Here is a 22,285-nt window from a genome sequence, read left to right on the forward strand (position 1 = left end):
GTAGATGATCATTTCCATGGTCAAGAGAAACCCCTTGACAACAACCAAGTGAACAAAACTCTCCAGGAGGAATAACAATATCCAAGTGTACCATAAAGACGAGACTTCCAGCTCTGGAAAAACATCCTTTGGCAGATGAAGACAAGATCAATCTACCCGAGTGATGGTGTGGAAAACCTCATGATCCAGAACATGCCACAGCCCCTTTAAACACAGTTCAGGCAGTGTGATGGCTTGGGCATGCATGGTAGTGAGTGGCACTGGCACACTGGTGTTTATTGATAATGTGACAGAATTCTGAGGCGTCAATTGCCTGATCTTCACTTATTGAAAGGAAAGGCCCACAAAAGAGCAACTGGAACTGCAGTAAAGGCCTGGCAGAGCACAAAAGAGGACACCCAGCATCTGCTGATGTCCATGAATCAAAAACTTCAAGGGTTTTCTACCAAGTATTAGAAATTTCCATTTTCTGTCATATAATTTGTCCGATTACTTTTGAGCGCCTAAAACGAAGCGATTGGGTTACAAAGAAATGTTTTAGCTCCACAATTTAAAATTCATCATGTACAGAACCCAAATTAGAAAAATGTCCGTCTAAATATTTCTGGACCCAACTGTATTTACAGCATCTAGACAGCTGACACTTTGACTTCACAGCCTCACCTGAAGTGGCTGTAGTTGCCAATGTCACTGAAACGTGCTTATTTCAAAGTGTAATCGTCTCCAGGGATGCGTCTCCTGCTACAGTGACTGTAGCACCACTACTCCCAGCACTTACTGTGTCGCAGGCCTTTTAGAAGAAAATCCCGCCACGTCGCTTCATGACATTTTTCAGGCAGTTACTTTGAAAAACAGATTGAAGTAGAGGTGGGGGGCAGGATAAACTTCAACCCTGACCAGTGGGACATGAAACTGGTCAGCCACCTGTCAGATCTGATAAAAACCAACTAAATGTGCTTTTCCCTGCAGGTCTACTTACAGCACCATGAGTGTTTGCACAGATTTCAGTGTAGAAGTATGTCTGGTTTATAAAAATGCTATAAGGCACTGTTAGGCAGAGGGCAGGCCTCAGGTTGCTCCACACCAGATGCTGCTGGACTGCACCACAGATGACTGTTCAGACCTGCACGGGGATGGATTCCTGACTCGGCATGTGCCCAGGCTGAGAAGCACTGCGTCATCCTCGGGTGATTTCAGAGTCCACATGATAACGTTTTCATGGCTTGGGATGAGCTAGAAAAGCTTTGCGCATTAGTGACGCCTGAAGTTGTCCACAACATTTGTGTCACTTAAGAGTCCAACTGCTCACATTGTACAGAAACCATGTAAAGTGTATTTTCACGTCCATGAGACAAACAAACAAACAGCTGCACATGTGACAAAGACACTGGACAAAAACGTCATTTTATCTTAAGGAGTTATACAAACATTTCATGAATCCTTCTGTTCATCTTGCTATTAACATGACACCAGTTTACTGCTGGTGGTGTTAACTTTATCCTCCGTCCCAAACAGGCGTGAACACAGTCCAGGCAGTACAAGTGACACAGAATCATTCCACATAAGGCAGAGTGTTAGATGTTTTTAAGCAAAGCGCAGTGCAAAAGTCCCATTTGTGTCCAGGTCTTCTTTAATCAAAATATTGCTTCATGTGTTCAATAAAAAATAATCTCAGGTTACGTGCTGGTTAGCTGTTGAACTCCACAGAAAATCTGCCAGCGTCCTGTGAAACCTGCTCAGAAAGACCCGAGCTGTGGATGCCAGCTCACTGGTAGTCTTCAGAGTCCTGGTTACTGCTCATCTCCAGCTCCTCAGCGCTCACCATGGCAGGGTTTATAGCAGCGTACCTTGTCCCGTGAAACTGGCGCATATGAATCTGTAGACAAGTTAAAACAACGTCAGCTGACAGCGTACGACACACAACGACATGATCAGTGAGCGAGCACAGCTCATCCAACATGAAAATCATCCTCCGTCATCTAAAGCTGCAACAGACTATCCTGCCTGCAGAAGACGAGTTCGGCTAGAATGTGTTTGTGGAGAAGTGCTACACAGGAAACAGACCTGGAAGAAACAGCCTACCTGTATGTAGAGGTTGACCTCAGCGCTCCTGCACAGGTACGGGAAGTTTCCTCCCGTTTTCAGGTGCGCTCTTCTGGCGTTAGGATACAGCTTATACATCTCCTCTTTGGCTTCCAGTGACAGAGCGCTCTGATCAAACACCTCAACATCCAGAGGAAACACCACATCAGGTGACAGGAGCAGCTGAATGGGTTCTGCTATACTTCATGACAACTCTGCTTTAACACTTACATCTATGATGGTCACAGCAACGTCCTTTATCTTGTGTGGCTCCACATACGAGTTCTGACAGTTGAGCGTTAGTCGCGATGCTAACTCACTTTGGTTCAAACTCTCCAGCTGCGGGACCAGGAGGGGAGACAGGAGAGAGGTGCACAAGGTTACACTGCTGTGTTCACAGTGGGCAGTCGGAGGGTCACCCACCCACCTCTGGCTCTATTCAGACACGGCTGATGGAGCACAAGGATGTCACTGCACTGGTTTAAAGAAAGCTGTCGGCAGCAGTTCAGGCTGTGTCGATAAATAAAAGGTGTTCAAATCAAATATTGAGGTTTAAGAATTGTATACACTGAGTTTCAGCCTCATATACTGGGTTTCCGTATATATTTGTATAATTGTTGCACCCATTTTCCAATTTCTTAATTAAATGGTCCTGTTCTTCAGCCTGAAAGAACACCGTGTTTAGCAAAGTGAAATATCTCTGCCTTGGAAAAGCTGATCGAGCAGTAAGGTATTCTGTGGTAACAACACTGTACAAGTAACAGACGCGCACACACTTACCCTGTCTACCATGAAATCAATTGCATCTGCCATTTTAGGGTCCACAGGTCCTTTTGCAAAGTTTCCCAGAACAATCTTCTTCAGCAGGAACGCTGGCATCAACCAGAAACTGAGGGACAACACAACACACATGAAATTGACCAAACACTTTGATCCATCCACCATCCATCCATCCATCAAAAGCACCTGTTTGCAGTCCATGTCTGGTTAAAGATGGAGGTGTCGCTGAATGAGTTGCAGAGGATGAGCGAGTGCACTCGGGGAGACTTGTGTGTATACTCAGCAAACTTCTGAGCCAAGAATCCTCCTAGAGATGCTCCAAACAGATGTACCTGAAGAGTCACAGCAACACCGTCACACACTCGAGGCACACCTCGAACCGGCCATGAGCTCTGCACCTTAATACACGTTCAGTTAAAAACAACATGTGAACGGTAACCAGCAGGAGTGAGTGAAAGTTGTCCTAGTTTTGGGTAAACATCTGTTCATACTGTGGCCATGATGGCGAGTGCCAGCGGTGTCCAACAGCAGGTTTCACGAGGTCGCAGTTCCAGCCATTCAGATGTAGCTCTGCATCCATATTCATGTCATGATTACATCCACACGCCTGCCACTGTCAGCAGTTCTGCTCTGGTGTGAATGGACTCCGCTACACACACTTTCTATCACAGTATCTGCAGAGTGCAGGAACTGCTTTCCCCACAAGGGGGCACTGTGGTGGTTCCTGAAGCACACTGCTCATTAGCCTAACCTGTGTTTTAGACCCTGGCAGAGTTCTGCATGACCTCCGTTTCTGCTCTCAGCTCACGGTCAGGGTGGTCGCACTCATAAGCTGCGGTTCTAGTGCTTTGGCCAAATCCACTGAGCGGGATCAAAGCCGACTGAAGCCTGACTGACACCAGCATGTAGGGATTTCAAAACCCGACAGCCTTCCATAATATTGTTTGTGTGTAGGCATTTATGAGTTCTTACTGAGATAAGGTGACAGCGCAGTTTAAAAACAATGATTATTACAGAGCCCAGTGCAGTCAGAGCCCTCTCTTTCTTGACCACGGTTGAGGTAAAGTTGTCAGCAGGAGGTGGGAGGACTGTTTGATCACAACTAGGGCTGCCACGATTAGTCGACCAGTCACGATCACGTTGACTATCAAAATCGTCGACGACTAATTTAATAGTCGCTAACTTGAAGCTTTGTAAGATCCTGAAAGACGCAGGAATAAGTAGCAGGATTTAAGAGTGTAATAACGGACTGAAACAGGAGATGGCAGCACTGCATGTACAAGGATGCCAGCTGTCGTCTAATGCCAAAGAAGAAGAAGCTGTATTGTAGCTGTGTCCAAATTTAAGGGCCGCATCTTTTGGAGGCCGTTACGTTACAGCAGGGGTCTCCAATCCCAGTCCACGAGGGCCGATGTCCCTGCAGGTTTTAGATGTGTCCTTGATCCACCACAGCTGATTTAAATGGCTAAATTAGCTCCTCAACATGTCTTGAAGTTCTCCAGAGGCCTGGTAATGAACTAATCATGTGATTCAGGTGTGCTGACCCAGGGTGAGATCCAAAACCTGCAGGGACACCGGCCCTCGCGGACTGGGATTGGGGACCCCTGCGTTACAGTGACGTGACAAAGGCCATCCAAGTTCAAAGACTCATCCAAATGCGTCCTCCTTTCCCCCAGATTGGAAGGATGGCTCAGGTGTGTCCTTTGTGGCCCAACCTATCCCACAATTCATAGCACGGCCCAGCCAATTCCAGTTTCCCACAATGGTGGCAGCTACTTAGTTTTAATATTACTCTTTCTGGGTCATGAAATAAACTTAAGATATTTTGCAATATCTTAAATATCTTTCTAACATCTTAAATATGTAGCAGTGTAAAATTAAAATATCTACCCGGTTTATCAAGACATCACATGTTTGCAAAAGCGCTCCGATGTTTTCGGAGACGTCTGTTACCCACCAGCTCGATAGTGAGCCGGGGTTCAAGGCTCCTTAGAGCCGGCAAGAACAGTGAACTCCCAGCACATCGTTTTCAGACTGTGCGCAGTCTTTAGCTACTCAGATTAAACTTGATATAGAAGTCATTTAGATAACTTAAAATGTTATTGTTTGGCTTTTTCAGTGTTTTATTTGTTCCTGAATAACTCTGTTTGGCTGAGATTAAAGTTTAAACACAGCTGAATAAACGTCAAACAGAAAACTGATTAAACTGAAGTGTGAGATGGTCGAGAGTTTACTTCAGTGTCCTGTTATATTTTAGATAGCAAGGAGCAGACGGCCGAGTTTATTAACCTCCAGAGAGACAATCTGCAAATTTCATTAAAGTTTAATAAACTATCATCTTGTCTTTATTGTTAGTTAGCACACACCTTACACACTTAAAGCTGTAAGCTAAGGATAGTTATATAAGAGCAGATGCTGCTGGCGCAATAAGCTGTACGTCCAATGGATGATGATCTGATTAGTCGATTCATCGCAAAAATAATCATTGACTAGTTGACTGTCAAAATAACCGTTTGTAGCATAATCACAACTCTGGTCTACATACAGATCAGTCACCGTCAACACAAAGTACGGCCTTACTTTATCCAGTTGCAGATGATCCAGAAGCTTCCTGAAGCCATCGCAGAACTCCATGAGATCCCAGTAGACGGGATACTGCAGCTGCAAATCACAGCACCAAAACAACGCCATCACATTCAGTTAGTGGTGTCAGGCATATTCCATTATCTGGTTAGTAAGTTTGTACTTGGAACAAACTGTGTGGGGTTAGCAATGAACATTTCAAGCAGGTCCATCATGTCCCCGACTCAGCGGCAGACACTCCCACAGTTTCACAACTTCCTGACTCGGGCTGGGTATCGTCACTGATTTCTAGAATTGATTTGATCCCGATTCACAAGGTCCCGATTCGATCCACGACTCAATTAGATCCAATTTTAACTCAGACATTCAGAAATATGATGATTCTGATCATTTATCAGTACTGACACTTGTGAGACTTCATCAGAGGTGTGAGCATCACAGCAGAGGCCTTGTGTCAAAGTAACTGAGGATAAAACAGAAAAACATGAAGGAGATTTTCCTGGCCTGGCTTTTTATAACAGATAACCTTAAAAACATTCTGCAGTAGAACAAAAATGAAAGAAAACCATGAATCAACATCTGAATATTACCTGATGCTGCTGAAGTGAAGCAGAGCAAAGTTACAGAGGTTTGATTAGAAACACAGCTGAGCGTTTTGCAATTTGGCATAATTTTAAAAAGTTTGTATTTCTTCAGTATGACACAGCAGAAATGAGGCTTTGTTGTTGGAAGTCATTAAAAAAAACAAAAAAAACAGCGGTGGACAGCGATGTTTGACTGGTGGGTAATTAGCAAGTAAATAATGCAGAAAACAGGAAACTGAGCTGTTCAGGGATTTTACCGTGGTGGCAGCAAAGCAGCAGAAGTCAGAGGGAATTCATGACGATGTTATCAAACATGAAGTGTAGTTTGAATCTTTTGGTTTCGTGAATGTTGGTCGGAAAGTGAGAAAACCTGCAGCATCAGAATCTGTGAGCTGTCGGCTCACAGATGCACCTGATGCGTCAGGTCCACGCTTTGTGTTTGTGCTGAATCCGCTCACCTGCTCTCATTTACTGTTTTAGCGGTTTGCTGGTTGATGAAATGGTTTTGTGAGGTTTAACCTAGGGCTGGGCGATAGGACCTAAAATCCATTTCACGTTATAATTTGAAGCATGTGCGGTAACGACTTACATCGTGATATATTCTGTTCTTCTGTATAACGTGTTTTCCACACTACAAGGGGCAAAAGCCTTTAATTTTCTCAAAGATCGACAGTGCGCCTCATGTATGAATTCTGGTTGTGCTCACTGACCTCGAACCGATTTTATGCGGTACCCGCTAGCTTCCACCTAAACATGACATAGCATGTTCTGACTGAGAGATTTCTGAAGCATTCAAACGTTCGGCTCTGCTATCACTTCCAACATAAATGAAGACAGGAAACTAAACAGCAGTGGCGTTTGCAGGGTTACTGAAGTTGGGCTAGCTGCTATATAATGATGTGCTACGTGATCGCTAGCTACACAGCTATGTTAGCATAATATAAACAGTGAAGCTGGAGGATGAACGCTAACTTTTTTTCCCCCACTCGATAAAATTTAACGTGGGGGTCTGATGGTCAGGGACAAATGTAATCGCATGGCAGGATGCTGTAAACGGACCAAACTTCAGTCAGGAGAACAACTGAGATGATCCATCCACAATACGAGGTTAGTCATTAATATACTGCAACAACATGGGAATAGAGAGGAGAATTCAGCATTAATGAATCGATGGTACGGAACTGGAGGAAGCGCAGTTTTTGGCTTTCCCCATATTTCAAAAGTACTTCATCTCTTTGCTATGACTGTCGCCCGGCATAATTTGCAGATGATACTGCTTGCAGCCGCTCCCATGCTTTCGTCCAAAACAGGCACAGCTTAATGACACCATCAACATGCGTTATCGCGGTAGAGCGGTATAGTCAAAATCCGTGGGCCAGATTTATATAGTTTCTGCCGCCCACCTGTAGTTTAACCTGAGATTCTGGTGTTTCTGGCAAAATACATTTATATTTAAAAATCGATTCAGGATTGAATGAATCGATATTGCTTTATCCAAGGTAAAATTGATTTTAATCGGAAAATCAATTATCAAAACCCACTCCTAATCCCGACTGAGGCTTTGTGCTACTGTGGCAGAGCGTCTCATCTTCCAGTAGCAACTGGACTTAATATGTTATTCAAAGAACTGCCAAAGAAATTTGAGGCAGACTATCCTGTGCAGAGTTACTGCACACAATAGTCCACCGGGATCGCTCACCGAGATGACTCTGTAGCCCCAGCCCGTCAGAGCCAGCACCTGCTGGAAGAACACCTCCGCTGTGCCGCTGACTGGAGGGAGGAAGATGATGGGACAGCGGACACTCTTTGGCCCAGCGTCGTACAGTGACCACACCTTACTGTCATCGTCATCAACAATAATCTGAGGAGAGAAACACATGACAGAGACCAGCTGCCTATTTAAAACAACATGTCAACAGAAAGACTGCAGCTCTTAAAGGTTGTGATGGAGACTAGGGCTGGGCGATATGACCCAAAATTCATATCTCGATTTTTTTTTTTTAAGTTTTAAGTTAAGAACAAAAAGAGAGTTCTAGTCACACTGTGTCCCAGATGTCACACGGGCACTTTTATTTACATACAGCGTAGATGTACATGAAGAAATTACTCAAAAATAAATTATCAGCATTTATTAAATAATCATGGTCCATAAATAAAAGAAAACAATGTTGTTTTTGTGCATAACAAAAAGCTCACAATTATGCAGTCAAAATGTAAACTAATAGACGCTGAGCGTAATAACAAAGAGACAGATTTCACAGCTGCACCACGTCTCTGAACAGGTGCCATTTGTGGTCCTTATACACACACAGTACGGTAATATTACGTTGAAGCACAGAACGTATCACTCCGCGAGGCTCCTCCTCGGTAGCTGTAATCCTCCGACAATCCATCAAGCGGTGCAGCTCCATAGCTTAGCAAAGTCATATTAAAACATTTTTTGACAGATTGCTGAGCGCTGTGTACCACATAAAATCGGTTCGCGGTCAGTAAGCACAACCAGAATTCATACATAAAGCGCGCTGTCGATTTGAGAAAATGAAAGGATTTTAGGCCGTGCAGCCCCTCCGGGCTGCATGTCGTTAGCGCGGTTAGCTCGCTAACACGTTGACGCCGTCCAGCCCCACGCACGGGGCGATCCGCGGTAACTCGCTAACGGAGATTTTCCTCTTTCATCTTGTCATTGCCTGCAGGTGAAGCTATGGGGGAGGGGGAGTTGTGTTCAGTGAAGGAGAGGCGAGGCCGAGTAACGTTGCGTAGAGACAAAAGTGGATGAAAGAGGCAAACCTGCGGCTCCACAAGTATAATTATAACGTAACATAGACTATATCGATATAAACGATATTATCACATCTTATATCTCGTATGAAAATATATCGATATTTTTAAAAAAAACTCGATATATCGCCTAGCCCTAATGGAGACCAAACATTTTACAGTTGCCGTTTCCTGAGCCCATTCAGTCACATCTCTGTTTTTCAAAAGCATTCATTATATGTTCTGATTTTTGTACATTTTATATTCATTTCATCATTCAGCGTGAATGTGATGCCAGGTTCTTTGTTGGCCATTCTACGTGCCGCCCATCTGTGACTAAATGCTCACTACATGTATCCATGTTGGAGTTTTATTACAGCGTTCACTAAATACAGAATGATGAGTGCTGCAGGCCTGGCTCATGTTACATATATGCTGCGGTAAACGGACTGCTTCTACTCTACCCAAACATTTTTCTATGCATGTGCTTTCTATCCAGCATTCATTCTGTTGGATGCCTCAGTATATGCTGTTATTTTTGGGCCTCTATTCTGAGTGCGCCTACATAATTTTTGCAAATACAAATGTTGCATTTTGAGGAGAAAATTATTTTGAGTGAAGAAAATTCATTGCTGCTTGCAAGAAATGTATTTCAGTGTTTGCTATTATCCACACACACACACACACACACACACACACACAAATTCTGATTGGCTGTTTTGGTGTCCAATCAGCTCGCTAGCTACTGCATTCCAGAAACACTGTCCAAAGTGTAGCTGAATCCAGTGGAGTGGTTTGGTTTAAACTAGATTAAAACCCATTTTTGGGTAGTGTCTTTAATTATTTTAATTTAAAATATATAATTTTTAAGACCATTGTTGGTTTTATTCTAGTTTAAACCAAACCACTCCACTGGATTTGGCTAGTAGCTAAATCTTTATCTAATATCTTTTATCCTGTCTTTCTCTTCTCACCCCAACCAATCACAGCAGATGGCCCCGCCCCTCCCTGAGCCTGGTTCTACAGGAGGTTTCCTCCTGTTAAGAGGGAGTTTTTCCTTCCCACTGTCGCCAAAGTGATTGCAATAAGTTTCTTAATTATTTTGTGGAAAAGGTTGCTAGTTTGAGACCTCCGACTCTACCTATTGCTGACCCAGCCATGCATGGTTCTTGCTCAAGTCTGTTCTCTGCTTTTCTACCAATTGTTTTATCTGATTTAGAGAAACTTGTGTTGAATGCTAAACCGTGTGGCTCTCCAAATGACGTTGTTCCTCCCCGTTTTCTTAAAAAGGTATTTCCTATCATCGGACCACATATTCTGAACATTATTAATACTAGTCTTTTGTCTGGTCAAGTACCTAGGGAATTTAAGCATGCAGTCATACATCCTTTACTTAAGAAACCAGGATTAGACAGTTCAGTCATATCAAATTTTAGACCCATCTCTAAGCTTCCCTTTCTTAGTAAGATTCTGGAAAGGATTGTTTATACTCAGTTGATGGACTACTTGAATGACTCTAAATTGTCAGAAATCTTTCCGTGCTGTGGAATGGCTTAAAGCCGGACTGAGACAGCCCTCGTAAAAGTTATGAATGACATCCTGATAGCGACAGACCGTGGTAAATATGCAGTGCTGGTCTTGTTGGACATGACAGCTGCATTTGACACTGTGGATCACGATTTGCTGATCTCCCGCTTACAGCACTGTGTGGGAATTACTGGTTCGGCACTTTTGTGGTTAAAGTCCTATCTTTTAAATAGGACATTTTGTGTTAAGTTGGGGTCGGCCTCATCCTCTGTGGCCCCTCTGCTTTGGGGTGTTCCACAGGGATCTATTCTTGGGCCGTTATTGTTTTCATTGTACCTCTTGCCTCTTGGCGCGATTTTCCGAAAGCATAAAGTGCCATTCCATCTATACACAGATGACTGCCAGCTCTACTTACCTTTTAGTCATTCTGATAGTCTCCCAACTGGACCTCTGCTTGACTGCCTTACTGATGTCAAAGCATGGATGGCAAAAAACTTTTTAAATTTTAATGATCGGAAGACAGAAGCAATTTTATTTGGCCCAAATCGTTCTTCTCATACTCTGGATGTTGATCTTGCAGCTTTGACTTCCCAACTAAAGAGTTCGATCACAAATCTCGGAGTTAAAATTGATTCTGCACTCACCTTTGATGACCATGTAAACGGGGTGGTAAAATCAGCATTTTATCACCTCAGACGTTTATCAAAGGTTAAGCCCTTTCTTTCCAAGCGTGACTTGGAAAGCGTTATTCATGCCTTTATTACCTCACGTTTAGATTATTGTAATTCTCTTTTAACAGGGGTTGGGCAGGGCACTTTGTCACGCTTGCAATTAGTGCAAAATGCTGCGGCACGATTTTTAACTGGTAGAAGAAAATTTGATCACATCACTCCGATTTTGGCCTCTTTACACTGGCTTCCAATTGAATTCAGGATCCGTTTTAAAGTCCTTTTATTGGCTTTTAAATCCCTAATGGTCTGGCACCTGTTTATTTGTCTGATTTGTTGAAGCCCCACGTCCCCACTCGTTCCCTTCGGTCAGCTGAGCAGTTGCTGCTTTCAGTCCCAAAGTCACGGCTGAAACTTAGAGGAGACCGAGCGTTCTCTGTTGCCGCGCCGATGCTTTGGAATAACCTTCCTCTCCATATTAGACAGGCTGCATCAGTGCCAGTTTTTAAGTCTTTATTAAAAACCTATTTTTATTCCCTGGCTTTTAACTCTGTGGGTAACTGACATTTTTATTTTATTTTTTTTATTTTTTATTGTTTTTTAACTTTATTGCTATGTCTGGTTTTATTACTATGTGCATATTAGTATTGTACAGCACTTTGGTCTACCAGGTGTGTTTTTAAAGTGCTATATAAATAAATAAATAAATAAATAAATAAATAAATAAATGATGATGATGATGATGATGGCTTATGGGGGAGGTCATATGATTTTTGGGGTTTTCTCTGCATGTACTATTGTAGGGTCTACCTTATAATATAAAGCACCTTGAGGCGACTGTTGCTGTGATTTGGCACTGTGCAAATAAAATTGAATTGAAATTGAACACTTTTTACTCTCTACTGCACAAATATGGGCACTGCACAGCTGTGGATTAAATGAAGCTTGGAAACAAAAGATTTTTTATCGTCCATGCCGCCCTAGTTTAGCTGTCCGAGCACGTGATGCTGAAAGCAGCGGCCCTGTGACTACTGCACACAACATCAGTATAAATGTGACCATGTGACAGATGGCTGACTGACCAACATGTGTTAAGGACAGAAGCCTTCAGTGCTCACATGACAACAAAGCAGGAAGTCTGCAGTGGCAGAAAGCCTCATGCACACCAGATCTGAGGACAGCCAGGCATTCAGTAGCTCACAGACTAACCACTTGGAGCCTAACTATTTCCTGGCACGGCGACAGAGTGAACCCATGTTCAGACAGCACCACCAACAGCAGTGTGTTAGTGTGAGCAGAACTAAGCTGCTGTGACTCTCCCTGGAGGAGTGTCACTGGAACTAAAGAGAAGATATCGTGATGAAGAGCAGCTCTAACACATGGACGGGGGAAACGTGGTACATACTAGCACATAGTAGTACTAATGTACTAAAGTACTAATGTAGTAAAACTAGTTTGTGGTGCAACTCAAATGCGGCTGCACCAAAATCCTGTGGATCATATGAGATGTTGTCATGTTCAGTGCCAAAGGTCACACCGAGCACACGACTGGTGAGAATGCTTGTGCATCCACGTGTAACCCTCCATGTATTCATGTGCACTGTCACAATCACTATGACATTTCAAAATGAAATACACTGCCATGTCAGAAACACACGTATAACAACATAAACAACTCCAAACAACGTTTTTAGAGCGTTTCCTGCTCAGTCATCTCTGAAAACTCAGACATGGATGATGATGATTCTGAAATTATACCTTCATATATCACATACATTAACTTTTAAAGTCCTATCCACCCACCTTTCCCCACTTTAAAGTCCGAGGCCAAATTTGAACATGAGCATTTAAAAACTATTAAAGAAAAAAGTCTAAATTGTCTTACATCAAAATCAGGGTCTGTAATTTAGAACAGACGTTAAAAAAACCTCAAAGTTGTGTTTCTAATGCCACTTCCTGTAAACTCTCCCCGACTCCTCCAGGGTATGCTCGCAAAAATATTTAACAATCATTTTGTAATTAGTCGAACTACATGTGCAAACTCTAGACTGCCTACTGACATTTTTGTTTTCATACTGCTCAATCCAGCACGAAAGTTAAATAAAAATGGCTTTTTCTTCATGTTGTGGTTCAGTGGAGCAGAAGGCCTCGGTGAGCTCGGATCATAGTTTCGGTTCCAGCCCGCCTCCGCCATGCACCTGTACTAAACAGTAACCTGGCTTCTAACCGCAAGCGAGTTTGTTTTTCCTCGCAGGCACAGAGAGGACATAACAAGTGTGTACTTCCTTAATGACGCAGTGGGCCGAGCAGCTCTGTGTACTCACTCTCTTCAGTGGCACCGTGCTTCTGAACCAGTTGTAGTCCGGAGACACTTTAATCTCGTCCATCTGTGGACACACAAAGTAGCAGTCACAGGATGGCGGCGTGCTTCGGCCGGGGGAGGTTCGGGGAGAAAACACCACCCGCCGCGGCTACCTGCTGTTAGCTCCGCGGCTAACTGCACGAGAGCACCGGCTAAATGACTTACCACAGATGTTCACCGCGGCCCGAGACGCCGTGACGCTGCTGTTCCCGTGCTACCCGTGGACGTCAGTCACCGTATTCGAGACTCCAGGTCCATGTCGGGGTACCGTTTCTTAAGCGGCCGCCTGCTCATGTGACTCTGCTTTCACACACTTCCGTAAAAGCTCCTGGCTGCCGCGTTCACCTCCGTGCCACTTCTTCTATTGGTTTAATGAAGAATGAATCGAAAGCTTCCAGCGCAGCGCCCCCTGCTGTTTCCTTTCAAGCTAATAATCTAATTTATCTAACGCAAATATGGCGTAACTGCTCCAGGTTTGTATTATCTGCAGTGATGAGGATAAAACACAGAAAAACATGAAGGAGATTGTCTTGGCCTGTTTTTATAGCAGCCAACCGCCTTAAAAGTATTCTGCAGTAGAGCGATAAGTAAGCAAATCATGCAGAAAACAGATTTTTGATGGTAAACTGTTCTTGGAGCACAACGAGAGAGAGAGAGAGAGAGAGAGAGAGCTGTGCAGGAAGCGTGATATTATTGCGGTGGAAGCAAAACAGCAAGAGTGAATCTGTGACGATGTTTTTCAAACATGAAGTGTAGTGTCGTCTCCCAATTCAGGGGGTGAATCTTTCGGACCGATTTGAAAGCTGATTATGTCACAACGAAGGCTGCTGCAGAAGCAGATGAAGAATATCGAAAAACTAAATGTTAACCCTTTGCACATTTCATGTAATTTTGCTTGGCAGTTTACTTATTTTTACTGTTTGTCCTTTTTTGTGCTCCTTTATTTCATCTGCACTTGTCTGTTTGTGACGTCTGCACTGTGCCGTGTTTTTGTTATTCAATAAATGCATTGCAAAAAACAACAACAACAAAAACAAATGCGTCCTCCGGATTTGAAGATGGGTCGGGGGTATCCTTCGTTGTCCACGCTATCCCAGGATTCATAGCATGGCAGAAGAGTAAGCTTTTAATAGTAAGTACTCAGTTTTATGTCACTCATTTATGCGGCGAAACAAACGTTTTAAGAAGCCTTGCACTTCCGGCCTGCGAAGGCCATGTACGTCGAAGGATGCCCCAAGAGCACCTGGCTGCAGCCACTGTGGAGCTCCACAGTACAGTGTACCTTCTCAAGGATGCGGCCCCTGAGTGGCTGAGTTCCACATTTCCGCCTGTAGGTGGCGATGATGCAGCCGCAAGTTGGTTACTACACAAACATCAAGAACTAAAGAAGAAAGTCGCCGCGTACTGTTCTGTTTCAGCGGTGTGGTTCCGAGTTTTCTTCAAGGATACGGTGACTGTTACCAGGCCATGGATAGCTCGTACCGCTCAGACACTTCGGGCTATAACAGCAGCTATGTGCACTCGCAGTACAGTCACCCCGGGCTTCACGAAGCGCGGGAGCCGGACCTCACGGCTCCACAGTGGACGCCTCCGCCGGCTTACGACGCTCGTCCCTTCGGTGTGGGTTTCACGGGGCCACCTTTTGCCCAGCCTTATGGATTTGACCCCTCTGTGCCCCCGCCTGGTTTCGGCTGCCCACCCCCCGGACACCTCCTGAACGTGCCACTCCCAAGCATCCCCGGAGCCCCCCAGCAACTCCAAACACGGCCTCACGCTCCTCGCTGTGACCGTGAGCTAGCGTCAAACCGCAGCCACACGGAGCACCGCGGCCCGGTAGCGACACGGGATCCGGACGATGATGTGACCCGGCAGAGGAAGCAGGACACGAAATGGGTCAGACAGTTCTTACAGGCCACAGGGAAGAAGAGCTGCGGGAGGCTACAGAGCCAGCACTCGCCGCAACTGAGCTCCATCTCCTCCCTCAGACAGGCTCTGTACGGGGCAGCTCAGCTCATTTCACGGCTGGAAGACCTTTGTCACACTCTGACTCACTCTCTGCACGGTGACGGTGAGTGGACGCACTCATACTTAAGGGCTTTAGGCATCAAGGCAGAGCTGGCGGACAAAGCCAGACTTCTCGCCGACACCTCACGGTTAGGTGAGCTGAAGGCTCAAGTGTCCCGGGCTGCTTGCAGGAGGCTCCGCAGACTCAGAGCCAGGAGAGAAGCAAAGACGGAGGAGAAAGACGCGGAAGAGCGCAGGTCTCTCAAAGAGACCGCTGTAGACAAATGGAGGATGAAACTGATGCAGGAAGTGGAGGAGAAGAAAAAGGTATGAACGATTTTGTCAGCCACGTGTTTAAAGAGTTAACTGTTACACTTCCCGTGGCTGTAATCATGGCCAGGGTTTCATATTATGAAGCCAACTGCATGTTTGGGACAGTTTGTTCCACTTTTGGCTCAGATCATAGTGCTGCAAAGACTGTGTTTATGAGCGGCAGCCAATCAGACTGCAGCAAGCTTAAAGAGCGGTTGGTACTGAAACAAGAGGTGCTCCAACGCGCTTGTGTCAGGGCTGCATCAAGTATGGAGAATGAAACGCTCTGAAGAGGGCTCATTATGGCCACAGCTTGTTCCGGTCATAGCGCCTGTCGTCCTGTGTGGTGTTGTTCCAAATGCTAACATCAGTGTTTGTGTTGCAGGAGAAGGAACTGAAGATGGCTGCAGACTCTGTCCTTTGTGAAGTTAGGAAGAAGCAGGCGGATGTGAAGAGGATGCAGGACATCCTGAGATCCCTGGAGAAGCTGCGTAGGCTGAGGAGAGAAGCGGTATCCAAGAAAGGTGGGAGTAGGTGTTGTATCGAGCTGGATGCACTCTCAGAGTGGACTCTCCCCCTGTCTATCAGGTTGCAGCAAACCTGAATCTTTCTTATTAATTTATGCTGGAGTCTTTAATGCTTTAGTATTGAATGGGCTTTGCAGACTTCACCATGGTTACAGTTGGACAATTTTTCCGAGCCTTAAAAACATTTGACAGACCCCCAAAAGTCGTTGGTGGCGTTTGAATGTGTTCTTACTTAAAGACATGTTATTTGCTATAATGATTAGGGGTGACATACATTTTTTTTCTGAGATGACACAAAAATGGGTGTCTGGTGGGATGCTACGAAAGAATATTTGAGGACGAGGATTATTTCCTTAGCTTCCTTTTATGAAGAAGACAGCTAATGAAAATATCACCACACAGGAATCTCAGCTAAAAGGAGGCTTTACATTCTTATACTAAGAACAAGGCTATGTTAGATAGCCTTTGATTGTGCTGAATGGGATTATTTGTTTAAGACATTAGAAAAAGTTGGCTTTGGCCTTCGTTTTGACACATGGGTTTATATTGGACGCATTTGATTCACAAAGGTCCATGAGACAAGGTTCCCCCCTCAGCCCTGGGTTGTTCACAACTGCCATAGAACATTTGGCACAAAAGTTGAGAAACAACATGAAAGTTGCTGTGGACAGCAATCATCATAAACGTATTTTATATGCAAATTCATAACATGACATGGGCAGAATAATGCCCATGTTAGGACAGTCCCCTTATACTTTATTCAAACAGTGGCAATTTTGGTGGTCCTCAAATGGTCTCAGATACTCCTGTATACAAATTGCCTCCGACTATACTGATATGGTCAAAGCAAACATGAGACCAATGCTGGAAAAAATTGGTAGATTGTTTAGAATAAACCTTACACAATGATGACTGCACATGTGATTTATTATATAATATCTAGTATCCCACTTATATATTCAAGATTCTTACTTTAAAGAACTGGATAGTTTGATTCAGCAGTTTCTCTCGGGCAGGTCAAGTCAAGTGGCCTTGTTGTCAGAAAGTTCCTCCGAGACCTGGTGCTACATATTACATATAACAGGCAATCAACAAAAGACTATATAAAGTACAAGTGTGCCAAAATTGCAAAACAAACAGTGCAACACCAGAACTATACAGACACAGGACAGTGCAGTCACAACACTGCAACAATGACAGAGGGTTGTGCAAAAAGTGTGTGTATGAGGAAAAAAAAGTGCTTGTGGTAGGTGTGTGTCAGTCCACTCATTGAGTGTTCAGGAGTTTGATGGCTTGGGGTTTGGTTCCCAAACTTTTTTTGCTGGCCCCCCTTTGTTTTGCAAGAAAAATGTTCGCCGCGCGCGCACACACACACACACACGCACGCACACACACGCACACGCACGCACACGCACGCACGCACGCACGCACGCACGCACGCACACACACACACACACACACACACACGCACACACACACACACACACACACACACACACACACGCCCATATTTTGGTTTATTTCACACCTCAAACATTTAGTAAACAGTTAAGCAAATACAAGTAAACAGCAATAAATTACAGGTAGTAATAAAATAAACTACTAACTCTTTCACGCTGCGTCCGCACCTACACGGGTGATTTTGAACACGCAGCTGTTTCGTCCACGTAAACGACGTTTCGAATCAAAACTGAAATTTTTTTTAAACTCTTTTGCTGTAACTGCTGTCCTGTTGTAACTTTACTGTATAAAGAGCAAACATCTCCAACATGTCAGGAGTATTTAGTCATTATGAGAAGTGTTTGTGAACTAAAAATCAAGAATGTGGGATCCTGTTTGTCTGTGATTTAAACAGCTCAGCGCTGCTCCTGACGCAGGGAAAAGCAACCCTGCAGGGAGACCTACCTCAGCACCTGTGCAGGTGAAGCCAAAGGGAAGATTTGCTTCACCATATTTTCTAGTCTTTGGCTTAGAATGAAGTTGGTTTGGAAACATATTCAGTGACGCTTCATCTCCTGCTTTGCGTTTGTGTGGTGCCCCGTGCTAGCAGTGTCCAAGCGTTTTGTTTTTGTTTTTTTTCCCCTTTTCATACTGCACCCCCCTGCAATGGCTTTAAACTCGCACATAGATTCAGACATGAGACATGTGACTCCATTTATGCCAGGTGTCGTGGAAGTTTAACACTGAAAAGTACAGCACTTCTTTAAATACAGGTCATCCTTGACCCCTCAGAGAAAGAGAGAGTGTCACCTAAAGACTGTTTCCTGCCTCATCCCACCACTTCCTGAGAGATATTAGAACAAAAATCTCCACCTGTCGAATCCCCCCACACGGCCCCTGGGTGTCTCCAATGTCCTCACGAAGCCTAGTTGAGCGTGCAATAAAGTTGAAACTAAATGCTGTCCCGCATGAATTCAACTGAGTGACACAGAAGCGAAACGTGTGATAAATAATAAAATACATTTCCATCACACAGGCATTGTGACTGAGTTGCAAAACGATGAGGTGTTCAGCAGCACCCTGGAGCAGCTGAGACTGGTGATAAAGAGGAGGACTGTAGTTTACTCGGCAGAGGAGAAGGCCCTGATGGTGATGCTGGAAGGAGAGCAAGAGGAGGAGAGGAGGAGAGAGTGGGAGCGCCGAGTGAGGAAGGAGAGAGAGCGACAACTGCAGAGGAAGCACAGAGTAGACTCCATGCTGTTTGGGGGTATGGCTGTGCACGTGTGTGTGTGCGTGTGTGTGCGTGCACAGGATATGACTGTGTTGTCATCCACTCCTGTTGTGTTTGTTTGATAGTGGAGTTCCCAGGCAGCTGTGCCCTGCAGCCCTTCAGAGACTATTACAGCCAGGCGGAGCACTCGCTGCCTGCGCTCATCCACGTCAGGTCAGTCTGCTCGTCACACATCTTTGTACACTTTGCTTTCTCTGTTGGGCTCTTTGTGAGGAAAGTGTAGAAAATATGAATAATAATATAATAATAAATTTTATTTATAGGCGCCTTTCAGACCCTCAAGGTCACCTCACAGTAGCACGTAAACAATACCATAAAAAACATAAGAAAAATGTACATATAGCAAACATGGTAGATAAAATTTAGACATAAACAGTCATAAAAGTATAAAAGCAAATATAAAAACTGAGCAGGTAAAAATGGCCTAAGACAGATCAGGTGTATGCAGTTCCAAACAGATGGGTTTTGAGACGTGATTTAAAAGTGGTGAGACAGTGTGTGGTCCGGAGAGCAAGTGGGAGTGCATCCAAAGTCTCGGGGCAGAACAACTAAAGGCTCTGAGTCCAATGGTAGTCAGGCGAGCAGGTGGAACTGACAGAAGGGAAGCTGAGGAAGAGCGGAGTGTACGGAGGGGTGAGTATGGAGAAGATCGGATAGATATGGAGGAGCGAGGTTATGAAGCCCTTTGAAAGTGAGAAGCAGGATCTTGACACGGAGGTGAACTGGGAGCCAATGGAGCTGTTTAAGAACAGCTGTTATATGTTCAGTGGATCTAGTTCTGGAAATAATACGAGCAGCTGTATTTTGAAACAACTGCAATTTATGGATGATTTATGAGGTAAACCATAGAGAAGAGAATCACAATAATCCTGACGAGATGTGAAAAGAGCATTGACAAGTATGGCGGTACTGTGTGGTGTGAGTGAGGGACGAAGACGGTTAATATTACGGAGATGAAAGTAGGAAGACCGAGTGATATTATTTATATGTGCTGTGAAGGACAGAGTGCTGTCGAGGATGACACCAAGACTCTTAACCTGAGGGGAGGGTGTGACATCAGAGTTATCAATGGATAACGAAAGACTGGTTGGAACTGGAGTCAGTTTTGATCTGGAGCCTATTAAAATTCTGTTTTATTGCCATTAAGTTTAAGAAAGTTGTGAGTAAACCAGAACTTGATTTCACTTAAACAGTCAGAAATGGATGTGGGTGGGAGAGTAGCTCTGGGTTTGGAGGACAGGTAGAGCTGGGTGTCATCTGCATAGCAGTGAAACTGGATGTTATGCTTCCTAAAAATATTACCTCGGGGTAGGAGGTAGATGATAAAAAGTAAAGGACTCAGGACAGAGCCTTGGGGTTCACCGGAATTAACTGGAGTAGATACTGATCTGTGACGGAGTAATTGAACAAACTGTGAGCGGCCAGAGAGATAAGAGGTAAACCAGGCGAGTGCTGAACCATTGATGCCAATAGATGCTAATCTGTGAAGGAGGATGCGGTGGGAGATGAGTCCAGAGTCAGCTGCAAGCAGAAGATCATTGGAGATTTTTACCAGAGATGTTTCTGTGCTGTGACATGAACTGAAGCCAGACTGAAACTGTTCGTACCGGTTATTGACAGTGGTTAAACTGGCATCTTATGAAAACATGGCTCGTGATCTATTAGATAAATATTATCAGTATAACTGTATTTGGTCTTCTTTCACCAGTTGGCTCTTTGCCACTTGATGTACATGTAGGTAAGTGAGTAGTGGTTGGTGTGTGCAGAACAGAGTACAACAGTGTCCCAGCCTGAGTTGGCTGGGACGTCCACTCTGGGGAAGCGTGGCAGCGGTGTTGAATGTGGATGATCCTTCTCGCTGCAGAATGAAGGGCTTGGGAATGACAGCAGCTGCTGACATCCTCTTCCTCGGCACTGTGTTCAACATACCTGAGTGCTGCAGACCTTCAAACTTCTGCTTTCCTCGAGGTGTTCACACTGATGATGATGAGCTAACTAAGTGTGTGTTACTCCCACTCTTCATTCCAGTGGCAGCAGCAAGGCTCGTGTGGGGACGTAACAGCTGCAGTTGCGTCTGGTGTTTGCATTTATCATAGTTTTGAATGTTCCCACATGTATAATGTTAGAAGTGACAGAGAGAGGACTCGTATGGCAAAAACAGCTGTTCAGTAAGAGAACGAGCTATGATTCGTATACCAGCAGTTTGACTAATAACATGAGTTCTGCCACCCACGTATTTGTGTTTCAGAAAAGAATGGGACACATGTTTGGTGGCAGTAGATCATCCTGGTAGTTCATCCGTTCCTCAGAGCTGGGTCCTGCCGAACCCCCCATCAGACCAGGCCTGGGCCTCCGCCCTGCAGACGAGTGACACGGACTGTGAGAACCTCTGACTGGTCCTCGGCTGCACAGTGCAACAACCAGGTGACGGTGACAAAGATGGCCGCAGCTTACCTGGAGCTTTCAACGCGCTTCCATCGACGCTTAGACGAGAGGAGCAGCAGTCTCTGCATTTGAAACGGATGTAAGCCTTCTTGGGACAACAGGAAGTGTTTTATCTGTGAGGTGCAGCGTGGAACAGCCCACAGTATGGACTTATGCCTGTTTTCTTTACTCAGTAACAGTTTGTATTTTACTCTGATGAATTTTCTAAAGACAAAATAAAATGAACAATATGAAGTTGTCACGCAGTTTATTATCCACAGCAACATATTACTCATGGTTCAGTGCCCATGTGTTTAGGAGAAAGTGTCACCTGTAGCCCGACTCACATGAGAGGGGTAAACGCTGCTCGATCACAGAGGAGTGGGCACAGCAGGACGGTGTCTGCGTCCTCTGATCGTGGCTTTTCTCAGCTCTGTGGTGTGCAGCAGCTTCATTTCTATTCAAAGACTTTACACTATATTGTTAGCTACAAATACTACAGCCCCCCTTTAAGACGTCTGGTCTTCTGATTAGCTGCCCTGTATAAACATCGGAGCCAAGAGCTGAAAAGGTGTTGATCTCACAGGGATCACGTGTACTTTCTTTGACCTCTTCGGTCATGTTGCCATGTTTAATGATTGTCCTCCACTGTGAAAACACGTAATGCACTTAATAAAGTGACCGGGAGGTAAGTGTGGCCACTATGTTGTTAGGTATAATTAGTGTGTGTTAAGTCCTTATTGACTTCAGAACAGCCTTAGTTGTCACGCTCAAGAACTCAGTCTGACATTATTTGGGCTTTACCTCACAACGGCTTATCCTAAAGAAGATGCCTGCGCATCAGCAACAATACTTGGGTAGACTGGCGTTCAACAGTGCTGAGGAGGCACTAAGGAGCTCTTCTGCAGACAGTTTAAAGCAGTCTGGTCGTTCTCCCCTTATTG

The 22,285-nt window shown here is 44.6% G+C and overlaps 2 protein-coding genes across 3 annotated transcripts; one reads left to right on the forward strand and one right to left on the reverse strand.

Moving 5' to 3' along the window:
* Nucleotides 1-1,387: 1,387 nt before the first annotated feature.
* On the reverse strand, nucleotides 1,388-13,711 carry spg21 (SPG21 abhydrolase domain containing, maspardin). Of its 2 annotated transcripts, XM_085410124.1 has the most exons (9): nucleotides 13,509-13,710; nucleotides 13,306-13,368; nucleotides 7,729-7,890; nucleotides 5,443-5,523; nucleotides 3,049-3,194; nucleotides 2,863-2,971; nucleotides 2,314-2,421; nucleotides 2,083-2,223; nucleotides 1,388-1,876 (listed from the first exon to the last, which is right to left on the reverse strand). In XM_085410124.1, exons 2-9 carry the CDS (start codon nucleotides 13,366-13,368, stop codon nucleotides 1,766-1,768), a joined length of 921 nt encoding a protein of 306 aa, XP_085266250.1. In that variant the 5' UTR covers nucleotides 13,509-13,710; the 3' UTR covers nucleotides 1,388-1,765. The 2 variants fall into 2 exon arrangements, with proteins under 2 accessions (XP_085266250.1, XP_085266258.1); XM_085410132.1 differs by lacking the exon at nucleotides 7,729-7,890 and having other exon boundaries at nucleotides 13,509-13,711.
* A 790-nt stretch (nucleotides 13,712-14,501) lies between these two features.
* On the forward strand, nucleotides 14,502-21,596 carry pdcd7 (programmed cell death 7). Its single transcript, XM_085410113.1, has 5 exons — nucleotides 14,502-15,674; nucleotides 16,045-16,183; nucleotides 18,663-18,893; nucleotides 18,983-19,070; nucleotides 21,166-21,596. The coding sequence occupies exons 1-5, from the start codon at nucleotides 14,811-14,813 to the stop codon at nucleotides 21,308-21,310; spliced, it is 1,467 nt and encodes a 488-aa protein (XP_085266239.1). The 5' UTR covers nucleotides 14,502-14,810; the 3' UTR covers nucleotides 21,311-21,596.
* Nucleotides 21,597-22,285: the final 689 nt, after the last annotated feature.

The sequence above is a fragment of the Rhamphochromis longiceps genome, linkage group LG1, assembly GCF_057381845.1.
Source record: "Rhamphochromis longiceps isolate RC_006_pf linkage group LG1, R_longiceps_female_GT1.1, whole genome shotgun sequence".
NCBI classification, from domain to species: Eukaryota; Metazoa; Chordata; class Actinopteri; order Cichliformes; family Cichlidae; genus Rhamphochromis; species Rhamphochromis longiceps.